The following is a 21,606-nucleotide window of genomic DNA, read 5'->3' as shown; positions in this document are numbered from 1 at the left end:
CTCCGGAAAATAGTATGGAGCTTCCTCAAAAAGTTAAAAATGGAGCTCCACTACAATCCAGCAATTGCACTACTAGGTGTTTACCCAAAGGATACAAAAATACTGATTTGAAGGGATACATGCACACTGGTGTTTATAGCAGCATTATCAACAATAGCCAAATTACAGCAACAGCCTCCATGTCCATCAACTGATGAATGGATAAAGATTGGAGGGGTGTGTATGTGTGTGTGTGTGTATATATATATGTGTATACATATATATCTCTATATCTCCTTCTTTATATACATACACACAGGAATATTACTCAGCCATAAAAAAGAATGAAATCTGGCCATTTGCAATGACATAGATGGAGCTAGAGAGTATTATGCTAACTGAAATAAGAGAAAGACAAACAGCATATAATTTCACTCATATGTGGCATTTAAGAAACAAAACAAATGAGCAAAGTGGGGGGAAGGTGGGGGTGGAAAGAGATAAACCAAGAAACAGACTCTTAACTATAGAGAACAAATTGATGGTTACCAGCATGGAGGTAGGTGAAGTATGGGTGAAATAGATGATGGTGTGATGAGCACTGGGTGTTGTATGGAAGTGTTGAATCACTATGTTGTACAGCTGAAACTATTATGTTGTATGTTACCTAACTGGAATTTAAACAACTTTTAAAAAATGCTGATCCTGTAAAACAAAACAAAAAGGAGAACCAGAATTTTATTCTGTGTGCCCTTTCTGAATCTAAAGCCCATTGTTTTTCCTCCTCTCTAAGATGATTGTATTAACCCTTGGCAGACACATCTCAAATTGAGTTTTTGGCCCAGTAATGTATGTGAGTACAGACATTGTGTCTCTTATTTATTGTTTTCTGAGTGCTTAGCAGAATACCTGGTATAAATGCAAGATTTATCATCCTAATATTTTCAAGATTTGGATAAGCTGGTATGAGTGGTTGAATCATGATCCTACTTTTTCCTAGTGAATGTTGTTAAGAATAAAGTCCATGGTACTCCGTGGGTATTTTGTATTTTCAGAGGAAGATAATGGATTGGGTGGGTATAAGGTAAAATTCTCTCTTGTATTGTGCTTCCGGCACTTAAAAAAGCTAGATTAAATATCTCTAAGGAAATTCCTATTTTTTTTTTAATTTTTTTTTTTAACGTTTTTATTTATTTTTGAGACAGAGAGAGACAGAGCATGAACGGGGGAGGGTCAGAGAGAGGGAGACACAGATTCTGAAACAGGCTCCAGGCTCTGAGCTGTCAGCACAGAGCCCGACGCGGGGCTCGAACCCACGGACAGTGAGATCATGACCTGAGCCGAAGTCGGACGCTTAACCGACTGAGCCACCCAGGCGCCCCAGGAAATTCATATTTAAACTCAGGAGGACAATAGAACTTTTTGTGTACCAGAAATAGAACACCTGTTAGAGAAGGTAGAAGCTGCAGCGTAGGAGCTGGGCTCTCGATGCCCAGGTAGGTTAGCAATTGAAACCCCAGTCCCCCTGCAAGGAAGGGAACTACAACAGGGTCTCGGCATAGATCCCATGAACACTGTTCTTAAATGTAACAGGAACCAGAGTGTCTCCACTGGCCAACCTGGCCTAATAGCCAGAAGCAAGTAACACAATCCTTGTTGCAGGTGATAAAGTTTTTTGGTTTGGGCAGATTTCTTCTTTTGAGAGGAGTGTTTTCATCTATTCTTGTCCTTCTTAGTAAAATTTCAGCACTCATTTTGAATTTCCACTTGGCCTTCTATTCTTTTTACAAGGGAAACCGGGCCTATTAAAGTTTGTCATTAAAGTGTCTTACTGCGGGATAAGTGATGCTTTCAGGAAAGTGTGAATATGAGTGTTGATGGGCATGTTGGACTTAGTAGAGCTGCTTCCTCTAAATTATCCATTTCATTTGTTTTATTGGCAGTTGGAGTTAGCCTTGGCTTGCTGACTCATTTTTAGCAACTGTGCAGGAAGTACCAGTATTTACCACATTGTTTGGTCTCTTCTTTTTCAAATCTCCCTTTGAGTCCATTCCTTTTGAGACCATTTCTTCATCTTTGGACATTCCATCAACTCCTTACTGCCCACAATCTTTGTCTTGTTAAGAAAAGAGTTCCTTAAGATCATAGCTAAGATGTTGGTTCTATTTAAAAAAAAAAAAAGTATTTATTGGATATTTACCATGCACTGAGCCTAGACCTAGGGAATTAAAAAATAGTTTAAAAAATAATGTAGGTCATTTCCCTACCCCAAAAGAGAGTTTATGATGTCAAGGACATGCTGCTTGTTGAAACCCCCCATCATCTTTGCATATTTTCCGTGGAGACAGAAAATGCCACATGTAGTATAAGATGCTGATTATTACTCAGACCTGGGAAATAGTCAAGCTTCTGGACCAAGTGCCGTGTAGGTCCTTTACTCTGGGCAGTAATAGGCCAGGTGGGCTTTGCAAATGTACACATCTGGCTACCTGCCATTCCCTGGAGTACCTGAGAGTTGCCCATCTCTGTTGAATCTGCCTTTGCAGAAAGCACCCCTTTCTTTTGGCATTCTGGAGCATATCCTACTTGCCAAAGAGAGGATCATAAACCAAATGGAAGACCAGCACCACAGATGAGGGGTTTCTGACCAGGCCTACCATCTGTGGGAAAAAAATGGATAAAAATATTGTGCTCTGCTGGGGAGGAATGATTTGAGCCATCCTTGAAGTTGAGTGTATACCAGATACCTAATGTATATGTGGAACTTTCTTAGTGTCAAATATAAAACCATCTAAGTCACAGGAAGCCAAATCCTGACAGTTATATTCTGAAACGGCAAGCAGCAGTTCTTAACTGTTATGTTAAGATTAACAGATTCCTTAACAGATTCCTTTTGAGATCCTCAGCCCAGGGGGAAAAATCTATACAGACACAATATTTTGCAAATAACCCTAACAAGCTTACAAGTCACCCCTCCCCGCTCTGAAGAACTCTGCTCTGTGTGATAGTCCTGGAGAAAATTCCAGAATGGTTTAGTCTGACTCATCTTAAAGACTTCTTTTTTTTCCTTCTGGAGCAAAATACAAGCTCTACTGTAACCTTGTTCTGCAACAAAGACTGCAGTGAGAGCCTACTCAGCAAAGTCTCAGCAGATAATTTTTAGTTCAGAGTCTCCGTGAAATGATTCTAAATGTAAAACAACTTTCAGATACCATAGTTAGTCATTTGCTTTTTCATTATCCTAATGTCTTTTGGTTGTGAAAGATAAAACAGTCATGTTAGCACAAACCTATCCACTGCAGAATAGATAGAGATAGATATAGGTACTTAGGGGAAAGCAGTATTGGTAATAGATTATAAAGCCGGCTCTGGAAAATAGCAGACATTTTTATTTAGTGTTTTGTTTGTTTGTTTCATTTGATAGGTAAAACCTTTGCAGTTCTGGCAAATTTTGATACAATAAGGCTATGCTGTTTTAGCTAAAAATGGAAATAAAAATATACTAGTCCATATGACAACTTTTCACTGTTGTTTTGATGGGGTTACTGTGTTCAAGGCAGTGTGCTAGGATCTTTACACACATTGTCTCCTAAGCTCACTTGTACAATGGTAATGATGCCACTTTCCCTACAGTCCTGTTTTGAAGAATGGAAAAAACAAAATACAAATCTAATCCTTGGGTTTGCTGTTCATTTGGTTGTTTTAAAGTCGTCTGCCATCCAATCACTCTTTTATTCAGAGAAACCTTCGTGAATCCTAAATTCCTCTGTGTTGTCTGTTATTGGCATCCCTTTATTCTGGGAGTGAGAAATAAGGCTAGGGATTTGGCACCTGTTGCTCTGCAGAGACCAAGCATTTTTTCAAAATCAGATAATCTAAAACCAAACAGTTCCTTGGTTTTGTTAGATCCCAAATCCTTGCCATGGCCTGTAAGTAAGTGCCTGTATGGTCTGGTCCCACCACCTCTGACTTTGTTCCTGCCCCCTCCCCCCCTGCACGTGCACTTCTTCCTATCTTGAAATCCTAGTGTCTTTTCCCTTGATTCTTTGCTTGGGTGGTTTCTTCTCATACTGGGTCCACTGTATATGTAAAGTAGGTCCTCCTATTCACCCATACATCTCTCTATTGTACTAATCTCAGAATCATGACTATCTGAAATTACATTTTCCCCATAGTTAGTGTCTGTCTTCTCCTTCTAAAATGCACACTTCATGAGAGCAAAGACCGTGTTGGAGGTCCAGTAATAATAATTTCTTTCTATGCACTACATGTCAGTAATGACATTTGAATGAATAAATGAGCTTCTGTCTCACATAGAGAATACATGAGGAAAACCAGGGGTTCTGACTTGTGATTCCTGTTTGGAGATATGTTCTTAACAGTGAATGCTACCTAGTGAGGATTGAAAAATGGCGAACACAGCTAATTAGATAAGTGCTTTATGTGTATTAACTAATTCCTACAACCCTATGAGGTAGGTATTAATATCATTACTTCCATTTTATAGATGCAAAAGTTGTGGTACAGAGAGGTCAAGGAACTTTCACCAGTCTACAAAGAGAGTAGGTTTAGAAGCAGGTATTTGAGCCTGTACTCTACCTGAACGTGCCCATGTGCCCAGCACTCGGCTGAGTGCTTCATACACATGATGTCATTTAGTCTGTGCTTCTATACTCTGAGGTAGGGACTGTTATTGTACCTCTTCTACAGATGGGCAAGCCGAGGCTTGGAAAGTTGAAGCAATTTGTCTGAGGTCCCATATTTGTTAGTGATGGAAAAGGGACTGAATGTAGACGATAGCACTCTGAAATGTATAATCTTAGGCATTATTTCCATATTACTTGAATGTGGGTGCTATTGGAACACAATGAATTTGAGATTTGTGAAAAAGGAATGAGTCTCTCCTACTCAAAGTTTCTCCACTGGTGTAAAGCAGGGGTCTTCATTCCTTGGCTCCAGATTCACAATGAATATAGAGTAGTCCAGCTTAGAGAAAGGAATACGAGAAGGAGAATTTGTACCAGCATAATGACTCGTCTGTAAGGAATAATAAAGTTAGCTATAAAAAACGTCCATTTCTTCAGAAAGAGCATAAAAATAAGATTTAGAAATCTAATAACTGTGAATGATCAATTTTGGTTTCTAAAATGAACCAGGACAGAATTTTATATATGTATTTACATATCAGTAGGTCGCATTCTGCCATGAGCTGAAATGCAGTATAGGAGGTTTAGCCCTATTGGCTTTTGAAACCTTCCAGGTTCCTTTACACTGAGTACTTCTTAGAGACTATGTTCAATTGGTGGCAGAAGCCATCTATAGGGATGGGGATGCTGTTGGCTATATTTTGTCTGCTATCTAGTTCCATCTTTGTAGGTAGGCATTATTAGCTATACACACAAAACCAATATACTCACAACACAAGAGGGGGAGGTAAAATCCCTAGATTCTGTGCGTTATTATCCTGGCTTCAAACAAAATATCCATGTGAAGGATTATGCTCATATGTGCAGAGATCAAACTTTTCTTCTTTGAAAAATTTCCTAAACCCACAGAGACCGGCTGATTCAGCAAGAAGAAAATGAGTTCAGGCAATATTATTGAACTCTAAGGTTCTAGCATTTTCACAGACTTGTGTTACAAGTGCTGTTACTTTCACAATCCTATGTGATTCTACCTGAGCCTATATTTGATGCTTACAATTATCCAAACGTGTGGGCAGAATGGGTGTTATTAAACCACTTTGCAGATGAGGAAATTGAGGTTAATAGAGCTTAAAGAGCTTGCCCAAGGTCAGACAGCTAATAAATAGCAGAGCCAATACCTGAACCAAAGTCTTTGGACTCCAAGTTACATCCTTTTCTGCTTCCCACACCTCTCCATTGCCAAAGAGAACCTGTTTGTGGTGATCCTGTATGTTCTCAGCATGTCTCCTGAAGATTTTCTTACTACCAGGTCTGCTTCTAGAGGGTAGAACCAGTGGGACTTAAGATGTACTGTCTTCCTCGGTGTGCTGCGGACGTCTGTTGTTTCACTGGGTATCAAACCTACTTCACCTCTTTGAAAGCAGAAGCAGTATTTGTGGGCTAAGACTAACATCACATCAGCATTTCAGACAACCCTTACTCTGTGTTCTCTAGAACCTCCCGGCAGCTTGTTGCACCCAGTGTGACAGACACAGATGGGGATGGCATTGTCTTTGTGCTCTGGGGCCCAGCAGAGACTCTATTTCCCAAACTCGTTGTACATTTATGCACTGCCCTTCCTAGTGCTCTGACTCTTAAGGTTTCTTCCAGGTTTTGAAAGCGTTGCAAAATTTCTCAAACACAAGTGTTTACTCAGAGTATGGACTTGACAGGTAGGTGGTTCGGTAACTTCAGGTGAACGCGCCTCTGAACCCTGTTTGTTAAGTGATTGGCTGATTCAGCACAAAGTACGCCGGCTAGCCTCAGGCAGTGAGGGAATGGGGTGCGGCCACGCCCATGCTGTTCCTTGTTCTTCCCGAGCCTGAAAGGCCTTTGGGTGTCCTGCTAGAGCTTAACTGGCTAGTGCAGAGGCCTGACCAGTAGAAGGCAGTAATTACTTAGCTTTCATCTGTGAAAAAGAATGCAGTTTGCTTACAGGTGTGGGCCCTATAGAACAAGTAGATGGTTGGATAGATTTGAACAATCAGGCTTCCCAAATGGAAGCAAAGCCTGCTCCTCCTGACAAACAAAATACAGATAAATGCGACCAGTCTCTCTTTTCATTGTAGATGTGAGTTTTGGACTTTCCCATAACCAAGGTCAGAATGCTGCCCCTCCGTCATGCTCTGGCTGTAGCTGTTGTCCAGATCTTTATCTTGTCAGAAAACTGGGCATTGGCCAAGAACATCAACTTCTACAACGTGAGGCCTCCTCTGGACCGTAAGTAGTGGTTGTGTCCTGGTTCATGACTGTAGGGTCAGGGCGACAATTCGAAGTCCCTCTTTCCACCTATAATAACTTTGCCTGCTCTGGAATATTTGGTTTATACCTAGAATAAGCCAGAGAGTCTTCACTACTTTGGTGAGGAGGAGTAGTACATAATGACAGAAATTTTCTCCATTTCTTTAAAATGCTTTAGCTTTCTGCTGAAGTCTCAAAATGGTTCTTGGTTAAAATACTCTGTTTGGGGTGCCTGGGTGGCTCAGTTTAAGCATCTGACTTGGCTCAGGTCATGATCTCACGGTTCATGAGTTCGAGCCCCGCGTCGGGCTCTGTGCTGACAGCTCGGAGCCTGGAGTCTGCTTCTGATTCTGTGTCTCCCTCTCTCTCTCTGCCCTCCCCCTACTCACGTGCACTCGCTTGCTCTCTCACTCTCAAAAATAAATAAACATTTTTAAAAATGAAAAAGTAAAATAATCTCTTGAACACTGTCACCACGAATGGCTTAGCAGACAGTGTTCTTTGTTGATCTCTTCAATGGATAAGGATATTGGCTGTAGGAAGGAAGTTTCTCCGTATATAATTTATATATGGTTGTGGAGCCCAACATGAGGTTTGAACTCATGACCCTGATATCAAGACCTGAGCTGAGATCAAGAGTCAGATGCTCAACAACCGAGTCACCCAGACACCCCTAAATGATATATTCTTTCAAATGACCATTAACAATTTTGAAACAGATTTGTATATTTGAAATTAGGTGGGAAATAATACTTGGATTTTCATTAATATGCATAGTCACCACTAGAAAAGGCTGTATAAAATTCAACTTTTCCACTAATAAATAATAATATTGCTTCCACAGAAGCAAATATCAGTGAACATTATCTATAGGATAATATATTTTATATGCATACATGTGTATTTTTGTACTTTTATACATATATCATCTGCTTTCTCTCTTCAGACAAGTGAGACTTCTCTGATATACTTTATTAGAGAAAGATTATAGACATCAATTGGTATAAAGATGAATGGCTGTAGTTCCCACACCTGGAAGAGTATCAAAATCATGATAAAAGCCTTTAAAACTACATATTCCTTGGTCCCCTCTGCAGAGGTTCAGTAGTCAGAAGGGTGGGATGTAAATTATTTTCTTTTCTTTCCCTCCCCCAAACCCTCTTCTTTTTAAAAAAGCTCTCCTGATACTATTCATGCACAGCCAGGTTTGGGACCCACTGTCTTTATACCACTTCTAAATGAAGCCTGTATATTACTCTTCTTCCCTTTGTGCTTTCTTTATTATTTGTGACACTGCGTGTGTGTGTGCATACACACATATATCACATATATACCACACACACCTTGAACTATCATTTATTATATGTTTCTAAACTGGTAATGATTGTATACTAATAACTTAATGACATGGCACAAACACATTTAGATTTTCATAAAATCTAAATTATAGACAAATTTTGAAACTTTAAGCCTAATAAAATTTTATGATTAAAAAAATCATTAAAAAAATAGAAATATTATTTGACTAACGTGATCAGTTTACTAGGATGGTCGGACATTTTCCTTAATCTTTATCCATTTTCTCCAAAAATGGAAGAATTGGAAGTTTTACATAAGGCTTTATGCCATGGCTTATAAAGAAATGTCAAATTTATTACACTTTTGACTTCTTGCCCATTAAAATAACAAGATACAAGGTTGGGGGAAAAAAACCACAAAAACCTAAAGACCAAAAGGACATTCTAGTTGCTTTCAATCCAGACTGCCAGCAGTCATAATTCCTGCTTTCTGTAACACCAGCATGAGCATAAGAGCCTGAGAATTGCTATCATCCTTACATTAAATGTTACATTCCTGATTGAGGTCTAATGTTGTGATAATTGACATATATCAAGTGAGATTACTTGATTGAGGTTGAAGATGGCTATAATGGAAGTGCGTGTAGACAGAAACCAGCAGGATTTGATGTGCCAGGGACTATGCTAGATATTTTTTATTGCAGCCTCCTGTTTAATCTTCATGATTCCTCTGCAAGTCATGGGGATCTTCACTGTTAGCATTTCTCTAAATATTATTATTTCCTGGAAGTTAAAAATGGTAAAGCTACTCAGTAGGAAGAACAGAATTCAAGCTCAGGTTAATCTGACTCCAGTTCTTTTCAGGGGCCACACTAAACCAAATCATTGGTTCCAATCCCGCCACCACCCTTTCCTGTGTTCTCAACCCCCACTTCTTCCCAAGTTATAAATTGTAATGAAACAATACCATGGGTGTTTCAAAGTGGCTTGTGGAACCATTTTCATTACTCTATAGTAGATAAGCATAGACAAAATATTTAAAGAAAAGAGAATAAATATGCCCCGAAGTCTGGCAGTTAACTCCAGCTCCTTGGCAACGAAAACTCTAAGGATGATGGTTTGTAAATTTTGTTTGATCTAATAAAAGTTGCTAATTTGTGCCATCTTTGATGTTTAAAATTTTTGTCTTTTTTAACCTTTGTTTCACTGTGCATTTTTCTTTAAAGCTACGCCATTTCCAAATAGCTTCAAGTGTTTTACCTGTGAAAATGCAAGGGATAATTATAACTGCAATCGATGGGCAGAAGACAAATGGTGCCCACAAAGTAAGTGCACTGAGTTTGGAACACTCTCTGGTGATTATACCTCATTTAGGTCTCTCTTAACTGGCCGTGAGCTGACCTGCCTTATATAATGGGATTAGCATATATCAACACGCTGATGATGTTATATCAAAATCAGATTTCTTTTAGTAGACTGTGCAGGTATCAGACTACTCTGAGAGTACTTGGAAACTGATGGTATAACCTCAGTTTGTGTGTGCTGTGTGTGCCTCCAGGGAGGATTTCTTAAATAGTATTTATCAAGCAGAACAAATAGTCCACAGTGTTGTCTTAGGCATTCTAAGAATTTCAGAAATGCTTGATACCTCTAGAAAAGTCACACTTACTGGCTAAAGCAAAGAAGGGTTTTTATACTCTTGAGATACATTGGTGCCTTGATAACTCATTCATTCATTTGACAAACATTTGAGAACTTTTTAGTTTGCTTAGCTCCCGGATACATCCCTAGTGGTTGGGGACAAAAGTAGAAGGGAAACCAAGTGGGGTCTTTTATTGTCTTTAGGCAGGAGAAGATGACAACCGGGACTATGGTGGTAGGGATAGAGGGACAAGAAGTCGAATGATTTAACATATATAAACTTGGAGGTAAAGCAGACAGGATGTGCTGAGGGATGATTTGGAATTGGAAAGCTCTACTCAGAGCTATAAGATGAGGCTATTCAGATTTTTAGGAAGTACTATTTTTTAGGTTTTCAGACCTAAAAGGCCAAGAAAAGCAAACTGACCAACCAACAAACTCTTCTAGAGCTAAAGATTACCAGTTTGGGTGTACTATTACCTTGACTCTTTTGGAAATCTTTGTACCATATTCTATAAAGCAGTAAAATAGCCTTACCTCTTCCAGATAAAGCCAGTGTATGGTACCAATGATTAGTACACACTGCAGACCTCTATGGGGCCTGAGACTCTTAGGCTGTAAATTAGCACAAATGGTTGTGACATCTACTTGGAAAGTATTTTTCTTTTTTTTTTAATGTGTATTTATTTGGAGAGAGAGGGAGAGCGAGCAAGCATGAGTGAGAAGGGGAGAGGAAGAGAGAGAGAGAATCCCAAGCAGGCTCCACATTCAGCATGGAGCCAGATGTGGCGATCGATCTCACAACCACGAGATCATGACCTGCACCGATACCATGAGTGGGTCACTTAACTGAGCCACCCACGTGCCTCTGGACAGTATTTTTCATGATTTCTTTTCAAGAGTAATTAATTATTTTAATTTTGTCTTGAGGTTCTTTTACATTTCTGTAGAGTGACCTTAAATTGTGTGTGTGTGTTTGAGTACATTTATGTATCTTGTGCATTTGAAGATTTGTTTCTACATTTTGCACAGAAATTTATCTTAGTAATTGCAAAGTTTTTAAGGTTGGCTGATGCCTCTCTTTACTAATTTACTTCAGAGGGTGGGTACCATTCTTAGCTATTTGCTTTAAATGCCCCTGAAAACTGGGTGGTAAGGATTGTAACAGTAGCAAATTACGGCACTGATGTCCAACTCCTTGTACTTCGTCTTCATGGACTATATTATTTTGAATTGTATCCAAACACTGTTCCTACTAGGAACAGCACAGTGCTCTGATTTGTCATTCATGAATCAAAGCCGTCTTGAATGGGAACGTGCATGGATATTTCCGGGTTGCAGAGTTTCATCTCTGTTGAAACACGTGAGCAGAAGAAGGGAGCTGCAGCTTTCCATCAGCAAGGAAACGTCAGAGATGGGAAGGGTGAAGGAAGTTGGCTCTTCCAAGTCCAACTTGAAAACTTGACTCTTAACGAGACTGCCACGGAACGACCCTACATTCCAGTGTGCATGACAGTACATTTTTGACTGTGCTCCAGTCAAGCCCCAAAGATACTAACCATCTGGAATTCTACCTGAGGGTATAATTTCTTGCTTTTCAGTTAGTCATCATTTAGGGGCGTGATAGTCAACCATTTCTCGGGGGCAGACTGGCCCACAGCTATTGTTCTTTGTCAGCTCAGGTTTCCTTTTCACCTTAGAGCTTTACTTCTGTGGTCTGTCAGTGTTGTTAAGAGAGGTTCTCTGTGTAACAGGATATGACAAGAATGACATTTCTTATTTTATTTTACCCTGGCTTCTATTCTGACTTTCTAGGGTGCTTTAGCATGTGTGGCATTTTATACGAACACATGCAGCTACCAGTTTCCGATTCTTCTTTATGTGAAGTATAGGTTGAAATGCGTTTCCCAAACATTCAGTGGTTCCCTGTCCTTCTAAAGGCAGAAGTCAGCTACTCTCCTAGAGCACAGCAAAGCATCATCTAGTTTAACACTAGGTATGCTGAGAGGAGGAATAGTGTTCTGGCTAAGAGTACAAACCCCAGAAAACTGCCTAGGTTAGAATCCTATCTTCCACCACCTTCTGTCTAATGTAACTGTGGGCAAGAAACCATGCCTTGGCTTTTCTATCTGTAAAATGATATTAATATGACTTGCCTTAAGGCTTATTGTAAGGATTGACTGAGTGAATACCTGTTAGAGTGCCTCGCTGATGGCGTGTTGATATTATTTGAAGCTTACCACAACCCTATCAAAATGTCGGACACTTGTTATCATCTTTTATTCAAAAGAAAATGAGCTTTAAGGACCTAATAGTGCTCACATATGACAGAATTCTCTAAAACCAAGTGCTCTCCACATTAGTCAGGTTTCCCCCCATTTTATGACATTCCTGCTGTAGTCCCTTCTCAATAAACTAAGGAGCATTGCATTGGTCTGAGATAACTGGAGAGAGATGCAAAACTGAAGTGGCGGGTCCTAGCATATTGAATGAAATCACTTTCTTTAAAAGTAGTAAAATGTGAGTACTTAAAGCTATAGGAAAAACTGTAGACATGAGCTCTGTGCAGGGAGGGGCAGAGAGAGTAGGAAAATGGGAATACTCCGGAAAAGTCAAACATGCAGGGAGGATTAGAGCATGAGTAAGAAGTGGATGGGTCAGGAAGGTGGTCTTGATGTATACTTTGAAGCACCTGTTTTCATTCTATTCTACCACGTCTGTTAGTATACGAGAAACAAATGCTGAATAATACACCAAGATGTGTTCTAACCCACTGCATTTTACGTTTACAACTCTCATTTTATTTTGGAGTTCTAGAACACGTGCTTCATAGGGAGAGAGACAGAGACAGAGATGCTGGCACTCTCATATGAAATGAGCAGACCTAAGGTGCTGATGAAAAGCTTGTTCAACTTTTTTCTCAGCTTTAGCTGGCACCAAAGGAGAGGCATCCACTCCTGCCATTAAACTTCTTGCCTAGAAACCTAAGGATCATCCTGAGTTTTAGTCTTTCCTGAAGTGATTGTTGAGTTTCTCTTTTGCAGCGTGAAACATGACGTTGCCTTTTCTCCCCCTGCCTAGATACACAGTACTGTCTGACAGTTCACCACTTCACCAGCCACGGAAGAAGTACATCCATTACCAAAAAATGTGCCTCCAGAAGTGAATGTCATTTTGTTGGCTGCCACCACAGCCGAGATTCTGAACATACAGTAAGGAGTGTGTGTGTATGTGTAAGGTTACTGTCCTAAGGTTTTTCCTATTGGTCATTAGTTATACATAATGGAAAGGCAGGAAGGATAAAGTAACCTGTTGTATACATGTAGTCTTTAAGGAAAGACTCCCTTACAGTGATGTAGTGGAGACCAAAGAGAAATTGAAGACTTCCTGTCCTTCAACAAAAAATGTCACTAAAAACAAATGATAATTCCTGGACCACAGAGCTCCATCCTAGACCTCGAACTTGATTTGTTTGAAGTCTGTTCTGGAAGCCCAAGAGCCAACCATCCATGAGAGAGTGATGAACGCTACAGAACCCAGCTCATGTATTTTGTTTATGGCCAGATATCACCGAGAACAATGCACAGGGTAGCTGGGTTGTGGAAAGAGGGAAATGGGGATGTCTTTTACTAAGGAAACCTGGTCTTAACCCCTACCTCTGCTTAGATGGGGACATGAAAGTCTGAAAGAATTGATCTTAGTTTAATATGAAGTATAGATATATTTCAGATCAGTTGATCTCCTTAATTTTTTATCATTCTAAAATGAGCAATTTCACTCTTTTAAATGCCTGGAATTGTGAAATGTTTGACAAAAAATTACTTGAAAAGTATGTTAATTTTATGAGATTTTAGAATTTGATTTAGTTACTGTGTACAGAAAGTGCTTCTGATATCAGTAGCTTTTAGCTCTGGCAACGTTGGAGAGTCACCTGGGGAGTTTTCACAGCTATATTGGTGGTGGTCAGGGAACATCCCAGATCAGCTGAAACTGAACTTCAGGTGGGGTCTTGGGCATTAGGCTCTTTTTTCTTTCCTTTTTCTTTTTAAAAATTTTTATTTTTGAGAGAGAGAGAGAGAGAGAGAGAGACATAGAGTGCGAGTAGAGGAGGGGCAGAGAGAGAGAGGGATACACAATCCAAAGCAGGCTCCAGGCTCTGAGACATCAGCACAGAGCCTGATGTGGGGCTTGAACTCACGAACAGGGAGATCATGAGCTGAGCCACCAATAGAGCCACCCAGGCATCTCTCTTTTCTTTTTTAAAGTTCTCCAAGGAGATTCTGATGTTCTTGCTGCCAGGGTTGAAAGCAGCTGATAAAGACTTGTAGAGTTGCTGCCCTTTTCTTAGCCATCCTGGAAGCCTCTATGGATGGCTAAGTTTATCAGGTTGAAGCCTTGTACCAGGTATTATGACAGAAGATTGCTTCCTCTGAAAACACCTTGTGCTGTGAGGGAGCAAGCCTTTTCCACTCCTCAGCAGCCATAATTAGCAAGCCCTTGCTGTTGTAATGATAGAAATCAGTTGTTAGTATAGACAATACAAAGTCATTATTATCCCTTAACAAGTAGTACTGAGAAAGAAAATCAATGGCCAGCCCAAAAGGTTCCTAGCTTTCATTTTCATGTCAGTGTTTTTCCTTACAAACCTTAGAAGATTTGTTGACTCAATCAAGCAATCTTATTCAGTTTCTCCTCCTCTTTTTTCCTTTGCTTATGCTTGGCTTGCTACAGATAAATCACTGTTAAAATGAAAAGACTCTCAAGATAGTCCTTACTTTCGGGTTAGTGGGGGAAAGGTACTCAAGGGCCTGAGTGTCTCATAGACTGGATGAGTTGGGTAACTAATTCTGTCTGTCCTCAGCACTGTGGAAGCATTCTTTTGTTCTTTGTTTTGCCCTTCCACTCCTTCCCATTACTTACTCTTTCCCCTCTCCCCTTGCTTCTGTAACAGGAGTGTAGGTCTTGCTGTGAAGGAATGATCTGTAATGTAGAGTTACCCACCAACCACACTAATGCAGTCTTCGCCGTGATGCATGCTCAGAGAACATCCGGCAGCAGTGCCCCCACGCTCTACCTACCAGTGCTGGCCTGGGTCTCCGTGCCTCTGCTAACATGAAGCCACTGTTCCTAAGAGAGACAGAAACCGCCCTCCAAAGCACAAGCCAAAAATTGTGTGAACGCTGAACGTTTGAGTGAAGACCAGTCTTGCACTTGGTGAAGAGTGCACCTTGGACGACCACAAAGCAGAAGCCAGTTGTTCGCTGAGCTAAAGCACTCCTATGTCGGGCCACAGGTTGGAGGAAGGGGATGTGGCAGGAAGTGAGGGGATTGTCTGGCTTCCAGGCTTCCTGGTCAGAGGGGCTGCATCTTGTCTCTTCTGCAGGGAGGATCCTGCCAGTATCTGCAACAGAGAGGTTGCAGCAGCCTGTTTTGGTCCTGCTGACCGGGCCTTTACCTGAATGGACTGCTTGACCTCAAGACTCCTTCAGAAGCTGCTGGGTCAGACTCTCTCATTTCTGTGATTAGCTCAGAGTGTCCCTATGAAATCAACTCTTCCATCATGAGAAAGCAATTTTCCCACCAATGACACAGTCAGTGAGAAAGGCAGCTAACTATAGGAAGAAAACTTCAGTTGAACTAATATGAAACCCATTTACTATTGTGGGGGGAAATAAAGCTTTTAAATTATACGGTATAGAATGCATGCTTGTGTGTTTCTTGACTGACCTGGCGACCTCGGATAAAACATTTACCAGTGTTGTAAAGGAGGTCACTGAAGTTAAGTTTCCATGCACCATGGGTGATCTATTCCAGCTTGAATTATGAAATTCTCTGCCAAAGTGACTTAGCTTTTTATTTTTCAGGAAGAATACTTCTTACGATGCTAAACGGTAATTAGTCAATTGAAAAGGTCAGGAAACCTTCCTGATGGAGGAGGATGAAGCCCTATCACATGTTGTACCCTCAGGGGTAGCAGCTTCACTTCAAAGAAACTGGCCAGAGGGCCCCTCCCCCATACAGTCAGCTTTTCTCTGAATGTCAGGGCCACCAAGAGAACCTTTCTAAAAACATGCTAAAATGTTTGGTCCCTTTGTCTCCTCTTTCCCTTTTATAATAGTCTCAGCAACTTCTGTTTTCAGAATCCTGATTTCCTGCCTTTGCAGTTGGGGTGAGCTCTAAACACTCTGCCCTTGTATGTATGGTGATAATGGAGTATTTTTGTTTGTTTGTTAATTGAGCATCTACCATCGGGAGACTGAGTACTCCATCAAGTCAGTCCATTAATGACACTATCCTTACCATGTGGGCTCACCTATGGTGGGAGTCTGCAAACTATGGTTCATCAGCCAAATACGTCCTACCACTTTTAGTCTGTTGGATTTCTGTAACAAATACACTATTAGTTTTGTGGCTTAAAAAAATTTTAATCCTTACAGTTCTGGGGGCTGAGAAGTCCAAGATCAAGGTGCCAGCAGATCGGGTGTCTGAGGAGGGCATTCTTTCTGGTTTGCAGACCACCATTTGTATTCATACAGGGCAGAATGCAGAGAGAGACTGGTCTCTTCATTCCCTTATATGGCACTATTCCCATTCATGAGGGCTCCACTTTCATGACCTAATTAACTCCCAGAGTCCTCATATCCAAATACTATCAAATTGGGAATTGAAGCTTCAACATATAAATTTTGAAGGGACACAAACATTCAGTTCCACAGCAGCCACCTATTTTTGTGAATAAAGTTTTATTTGGAACACAGACATGTCTTCATTTATGTATTGTCTATGGCTGCTTTCATGCTACAAACAGCAAGGAGGAGTAGATGCAACAGACAGTATATGGCCTACAAAGTCTAAAAGATTTGTTCTCTTGCCTTTTACAGTAAAACTTTGCTGATGCCTAACCTATGGATTGGTAAAACAGAATAGGGAGAAACCTGCTTGCTTTGCAGGGACCATGGTTCTTATATGGTGGTTACTCAGCCTGTGCAGTGGTTTGCCAAATTGCATCCTTTATATTCTTTGTCTTCTGCGTCAGTGAATTTTTCTTCTCTGTTTTGATTTTACTCCACTGATTTGATTCAGTTTTTAGTTGTTATGTGCTGATGTCAGGTGCTGGCCTATATGTGTCTGTCTTCTCATCCTTGATGCACTGGGAGCATCTCGTCTTAAGGCTCTCTTGAGTTTCCAATAAAACAGGGAGGGAGCAGACATCATTATCTCCCTGTCTCTGGCTTAATCTTAGACTCACCTGGAAGCATTGGTTTTGAAGCCTGGTGCAGATTTATCCTTCCTTTCACTCAGCACCTTGAAGTATTTGAGTTTTCATAGCTTATGCTTGTTTGAAATTAATTATATATGGCTTCACTTGGAACATTTTAATAGCATCTTTGGTGTCTTTTTATTCCCCAGGGTTTCTTTTGACTGTATAATTGACGAATCGTCTGCTAAAAAGCCCTTAGCAGACAGTATTTTTTTCCTTCCTGATTTTGTTTCTGCTGTCTCGATTAATGAAGTGTGTGTGTGTGTGTGTGTGTGTGTGTGTGTGTGTGTGTTTCCTGAGGAAATCATTTTCTCTTCTTCACCCTGCATATCCTGTTTGCATGGATTTTACTCCTCACCACCACCCTCTTGAGCATTTAAAATAGGGCTGTGTTAAGCAAAAGGGGGAACACACAGAGGAAACAAACTCTTCACAGATATACAGCTCAGTCGCTAGGGGTGCCAGATGTACAAAAAAATATATATAGGATACCCCATTAAAATTGAATTTCAGATAAATGATTCAGATAAATTATTCATAAAGTCACAAATCTGGCTCATCCAAGGCAGTGTTTTCAAATCCTTGTAATCAGAAACTTCTGGTTTACTTCAAAACAATACAAATTCCCAGAGCATCCTGGAGATGTCGATTCAGTAGATCTGGGGTGAAGCAGAAGCCTAATTCCAATAACTGAGCGTTAAAGAAAATAAAAGCTCCTAGGTGATTATGATGCTCAGCCAAGTGTTACCCTTGATCTGAGAGGATAATTCCTTCCTCTGAAGCCCAGGCCTTGCTTGGCCATGTAATATAAGAGCTAATGAATAATAAACATGTGTACAAATAACCTAGGTTAGAGCTGTGGTTCTCAAAGCATGGCCCCAGATCTGCATCAACATCATCTGGAAACGTGTTAGAAATGCACATTCTCAGACTTCATCCCAGACCTACTGAAAACTCTGAGGGTTCAATCTGTATTTTAATGAGTCCTTTAGGTCTCTCTGAAGCACATACAAGTTCAAGAACCACTAGACCAGAGAAGTGCTTCCCAAATGTCTTCAGTAAATGGGTCCTTGGTGACTGTATAAGATTCACTTAGGCAGCTTGCAAAAAAAAGAAAAAAAAATTCAGATTCTTTATGTTGGAGTTGAGTCAGAAAATCTATTTTTAACAAAATCCTTGAGTGATTCTGATACACAGCCACTTTGGGAGCTACTAGAGAGTAGAGTTGGAAGTGGCAATGGTGACCAGAAGACCCAGACGTTAATACCTGGCCTTTGAGTTCTAACATGAAAGCCCTATGCAGTATAAGTTGATTCTTGGTGGTGTCTCCAGTGTAATTTTAAAACTAGAATCCAAGACATAAATCCAATCATTAGAATCCATTGCATGAATTTTTTAGTCCATTACATAAGAATCTGGAATGGTGGCCAAGTGTCCCAGACCTTGTACTAATTTGCCCCTCGTGAGCAAGAAACTGAAAAATACTTTGGTGTCAAAATATCCAATGAGAACTGAAGTAGTGGGGGCAGGAAAGAAGAGGTAGGTTTGTTGTTAGAAAAGAGGATTAATTATAAATAGGAGGGTCTGAGACAATGAACTCTCAAAAGTCTGTTTTGTCTAGGCTCCCGAATAAATAGATTCTAGAATAAACTTTCAATTCCCGTCCATGACTCATTTTCTGAAAAAGAAAAGAATGGTACTGAACACTTTTTTTCCCCATCTGTGTCTAAACTCTTCCTACATCCATTTCTGAGTGAAGTTAGCAGTCAGAAGTTATAGGTGTTATTTTCCATACAATCTACATTCTGTTGTGTCAGTCACTGTGAAATATGTATTTCATAAGAAGAGGGAAGGAGGTGGGTGGTTTTCTCTTCACTGGGAAAGAATTTCTAAAGCCACACGAAGCATAAATTGAGCGATATGAACTGGCACGGACTTGGGAAATGAGGTATGGTGTGGGACTGGGAAAATGTATTTCACATTTGTGACAGTACTAACTCTTAGGCAAAAGTTTTGTGACATGTAGATTGCCATTTTATAAAACTTTGACCTTTTGATCTTGGACATTTTATTCTTCACCTACTTGTCATCAACTCTATGATTTGTGGACGGATACATCATGCTGCTGGGCATGTCTGGGTGCAAATCTTGCCAGAAGCAAAAGCTAGTAGAGCATGCACAAAGGTAAAAGTAGTGAAGCTGGAAGGCACACGGCTGTCATAATTTGCACCTGCCTCTGGGCACAACTCCATTATGTGCATCCGAAACCATCCAGCATCTTCCCATCGTGCTTCCTGATTCTCTCTTCACCTCGTAATTCTGTCTCCTTCCCAGACCCCCTCTCTCACTGCTTTGCCCTCTATTTCATCAGAGGCTGAGGCTGGAAGCCAAACTGTCTTTGGAGTAATCCAGAATGTGAACTAGTCATGGTCTAGGCTGTGAAAACGAGGGCTTTCATGGCTTAAACCCGGGAATACTACTCAGCAAGTCTGGGGATCTGCATTTCCAGCCAGCATCTGATCATGAGACTGGTGATTTGGATACTGGTCATTTGAGGGCATCATCTTAGAAATAGTAAGCTGAGAGCGCTGCACAACCCCCACGCCTCCGTATTTGTGCTTTTTTGGTCTATGAAATTTGGCCTTAGCTAAGGGGAGGACACAGGTCTGCCCCTGGAGGACACTTGGTTTGGCAGAGCTGTCATGCTGGGAAGGATCCTGGGAGGCTAGGACAAATGGGAACTCTGGGAAACCTGGGGCCTTTTCCACACAAGCTGGATGTCCCTGGTTCTGACCATTGACTGAGGCAGGAAGAAGCAATGTAAAGCAAAGGGCAAGGTGAGCTTGTCCAGAGTGGCCAAAGACTAAAACTCAAATCCAATGCAAATATTCTTCAAAAGAGGATAGGCAACACAGGGGAAGTAGGTCCTAGTAAGGTTGGTAAGGGTCCCCAAGTTGTGTACCTTTAATAGAAAGCTGTACCCATCAGGATGTGGTCACCCTTGGCTTAGTTCAGCGAAAGGGAGCTCACTGTTCCCTGAGGCATGTGGGGTGCCTGGCAGAGGGTAGATATCTGATCAAAAGAGGAATTTAAAAGGAGGAAGGAAGAAATGGTTCTGGGTGGGCAGCCAGAAATGTCTGCTCCAGAGCCCCACAGTCAGGCCATGTCCCAAGGCAGTTGTTAAGGTGGCTGAGAAAATACTCTGTTAGAGAGGAGAGAGCTGAGCCCTCCAGAGCTGTGCAGATTTGCCCTAACCACACGGCCAGCTAGACGGAGACCTTACCTACTCTCCTACCTGCTGTGATTTCCACCACATTGTTGATTAATGTACATTGTAAATCCCCAAGGAGTGGAGAGGGTTTGCAACACTTTGTCAACCATTCTATGAGAGAAGCTTTTCTTCCTTGAGCATCTGGATTCCATAGAACATACTTCGTTTAGCCAATAGTACTTTGCAAATGTAGAGAAATAAGGGAAAGGAAATAAGAACATGGGGATGGGTAAGACACTGACTCCTAAAACATGCATATATCCTAGGGACTTTAATGAGAGTGTTTTCAGTGCATGAACCTTGAACACTTCAGAAACACCCATTTCTCCAAGACTGTGGGCTCTGTCCTGTACAGATCTATTTCCAATATCCTTAGTTGAGCAGAGGTAGAAAACTGAGAAACCCACCTTAAAAGGGGGTAACTTCAAATACTTTGTCTTCGACTTTGTTCTCATGTTTGTTGACCTATTCATTGTCCTGAGCGGATTTTAATTCCACTCATAGCAGTTTCCTCTAGGTCTGGAGAGCCCACGGCTCCTTGGGCTCCACTCTAAACCAATCAAGAATACCATGTTTTCAGAGGATTATGTTTTATTGTTGTCTCTCTTTCCATATGCCCCCTGAAGAATTATCTGAAGTTGTCATTTGTTATTTGTAAATATTTTTGATTTGTTATGAAATCAATCTTGAGTCAGAGATGGGTCTTGAATATTAATTATTTATCTTCATTTTTAACTAATTACTTTAAACTAGAATTTATTAGTGAACTGAAGACGAAGATTTGTCAGGGAAGTGATCAGATTCTCAAGGCAAGTTCTTCCATATGTTATCCAACAAAGGAAAACAAAGATACAACTAAGTTGAAAGCGAGGGAAAAACATAGCATTTTGCCTAAGTTAGGTAAACCTGCATTTCTTTTGATGGATCTTTTCTTGCATTTAATCAGAAATCCAAGTGTCTGACATTGATTTTAGAAGGTGTTTTTCAGCAGTGTTCATGATCTGGGTCTTTTATACTTAGTTGGCTTTAAAAGTTCTGGAATTTGAAGAAAGACATGAGGGAGATTTTGATCAACAATGTCTCATCTTTAACTACCTGGGGCCAGGGAGTAATTATTTGATTGATATAATAGATTAGTCAAATAATTCTACATGACATCTGTATTTTTCTTTTTAATGCAAAGTTTCAAAATGAAAAGTGAGTTTAATTAAGTGGAAAGATAATCCATGA

At 40.5% G+C, this 21,606-nt stretch overlaps 1 protein-coding gene across 7 annotated transcripts in view; it reads left to right on the top strand.

Annotated features, from left to right (window-relative positions):
• Positions 1-19,159, top strand: part of LYPD6B (LY6/PLAUR domain containing 6B) — a 178,405-nt gene extending 159,246 nt beyond the window's left edge. For all 7 annotated transcript variants that reach the window (XM_053908954.1, XM_019455731.2, XM_019455774.2 and 4 more), the window contains 4 exons: positions 6,734-6,884; positions 9,430-9,528; positions 12,926-13,056; positions 14,796-19,159. In XM_053908954.1, coding sequence (XP_053764929.1) covers positions 6,770-6,884; positions 9,430-9,528; positions 12,926-13,056; positions 14,796-14,960 — 510 coding nt within the window. In that variant the 5' untranslated portion in view covers positions 6,734-6,769 and the 3' untranslated portion in view covers positions 14,961-19,159. The remainder of the gene's footprint in view (positions 1-6,733; positions 6,885-9,429; positions 9,529-12,925; positions 13,057-14,795) is intronic.
• Positions 19,160-21,606: the final 2,447 nt, after the last annotated feature.

The sequence above is a fragment of the Panthera pardus genome, unplaced genomic scaffold (genome assembly GCF_024362965.1).
Source record: "Panthera pardus isolate Hobbes unplaced genomic scaffold, ASM2436296v1 HiC_scaffold_10, whole genome shotgun sequence".
Classification (NCBI taxonomy): Eukaryota; Metazoa; Chordata; class Mammalia; order Carnivora; family Felidae; genus Panthera; species Panthera pardus.
Note: the sequence above shows the minus strand (reverse complement) of the source record. Positions and strands in the feature narration are given on the sequence as shown.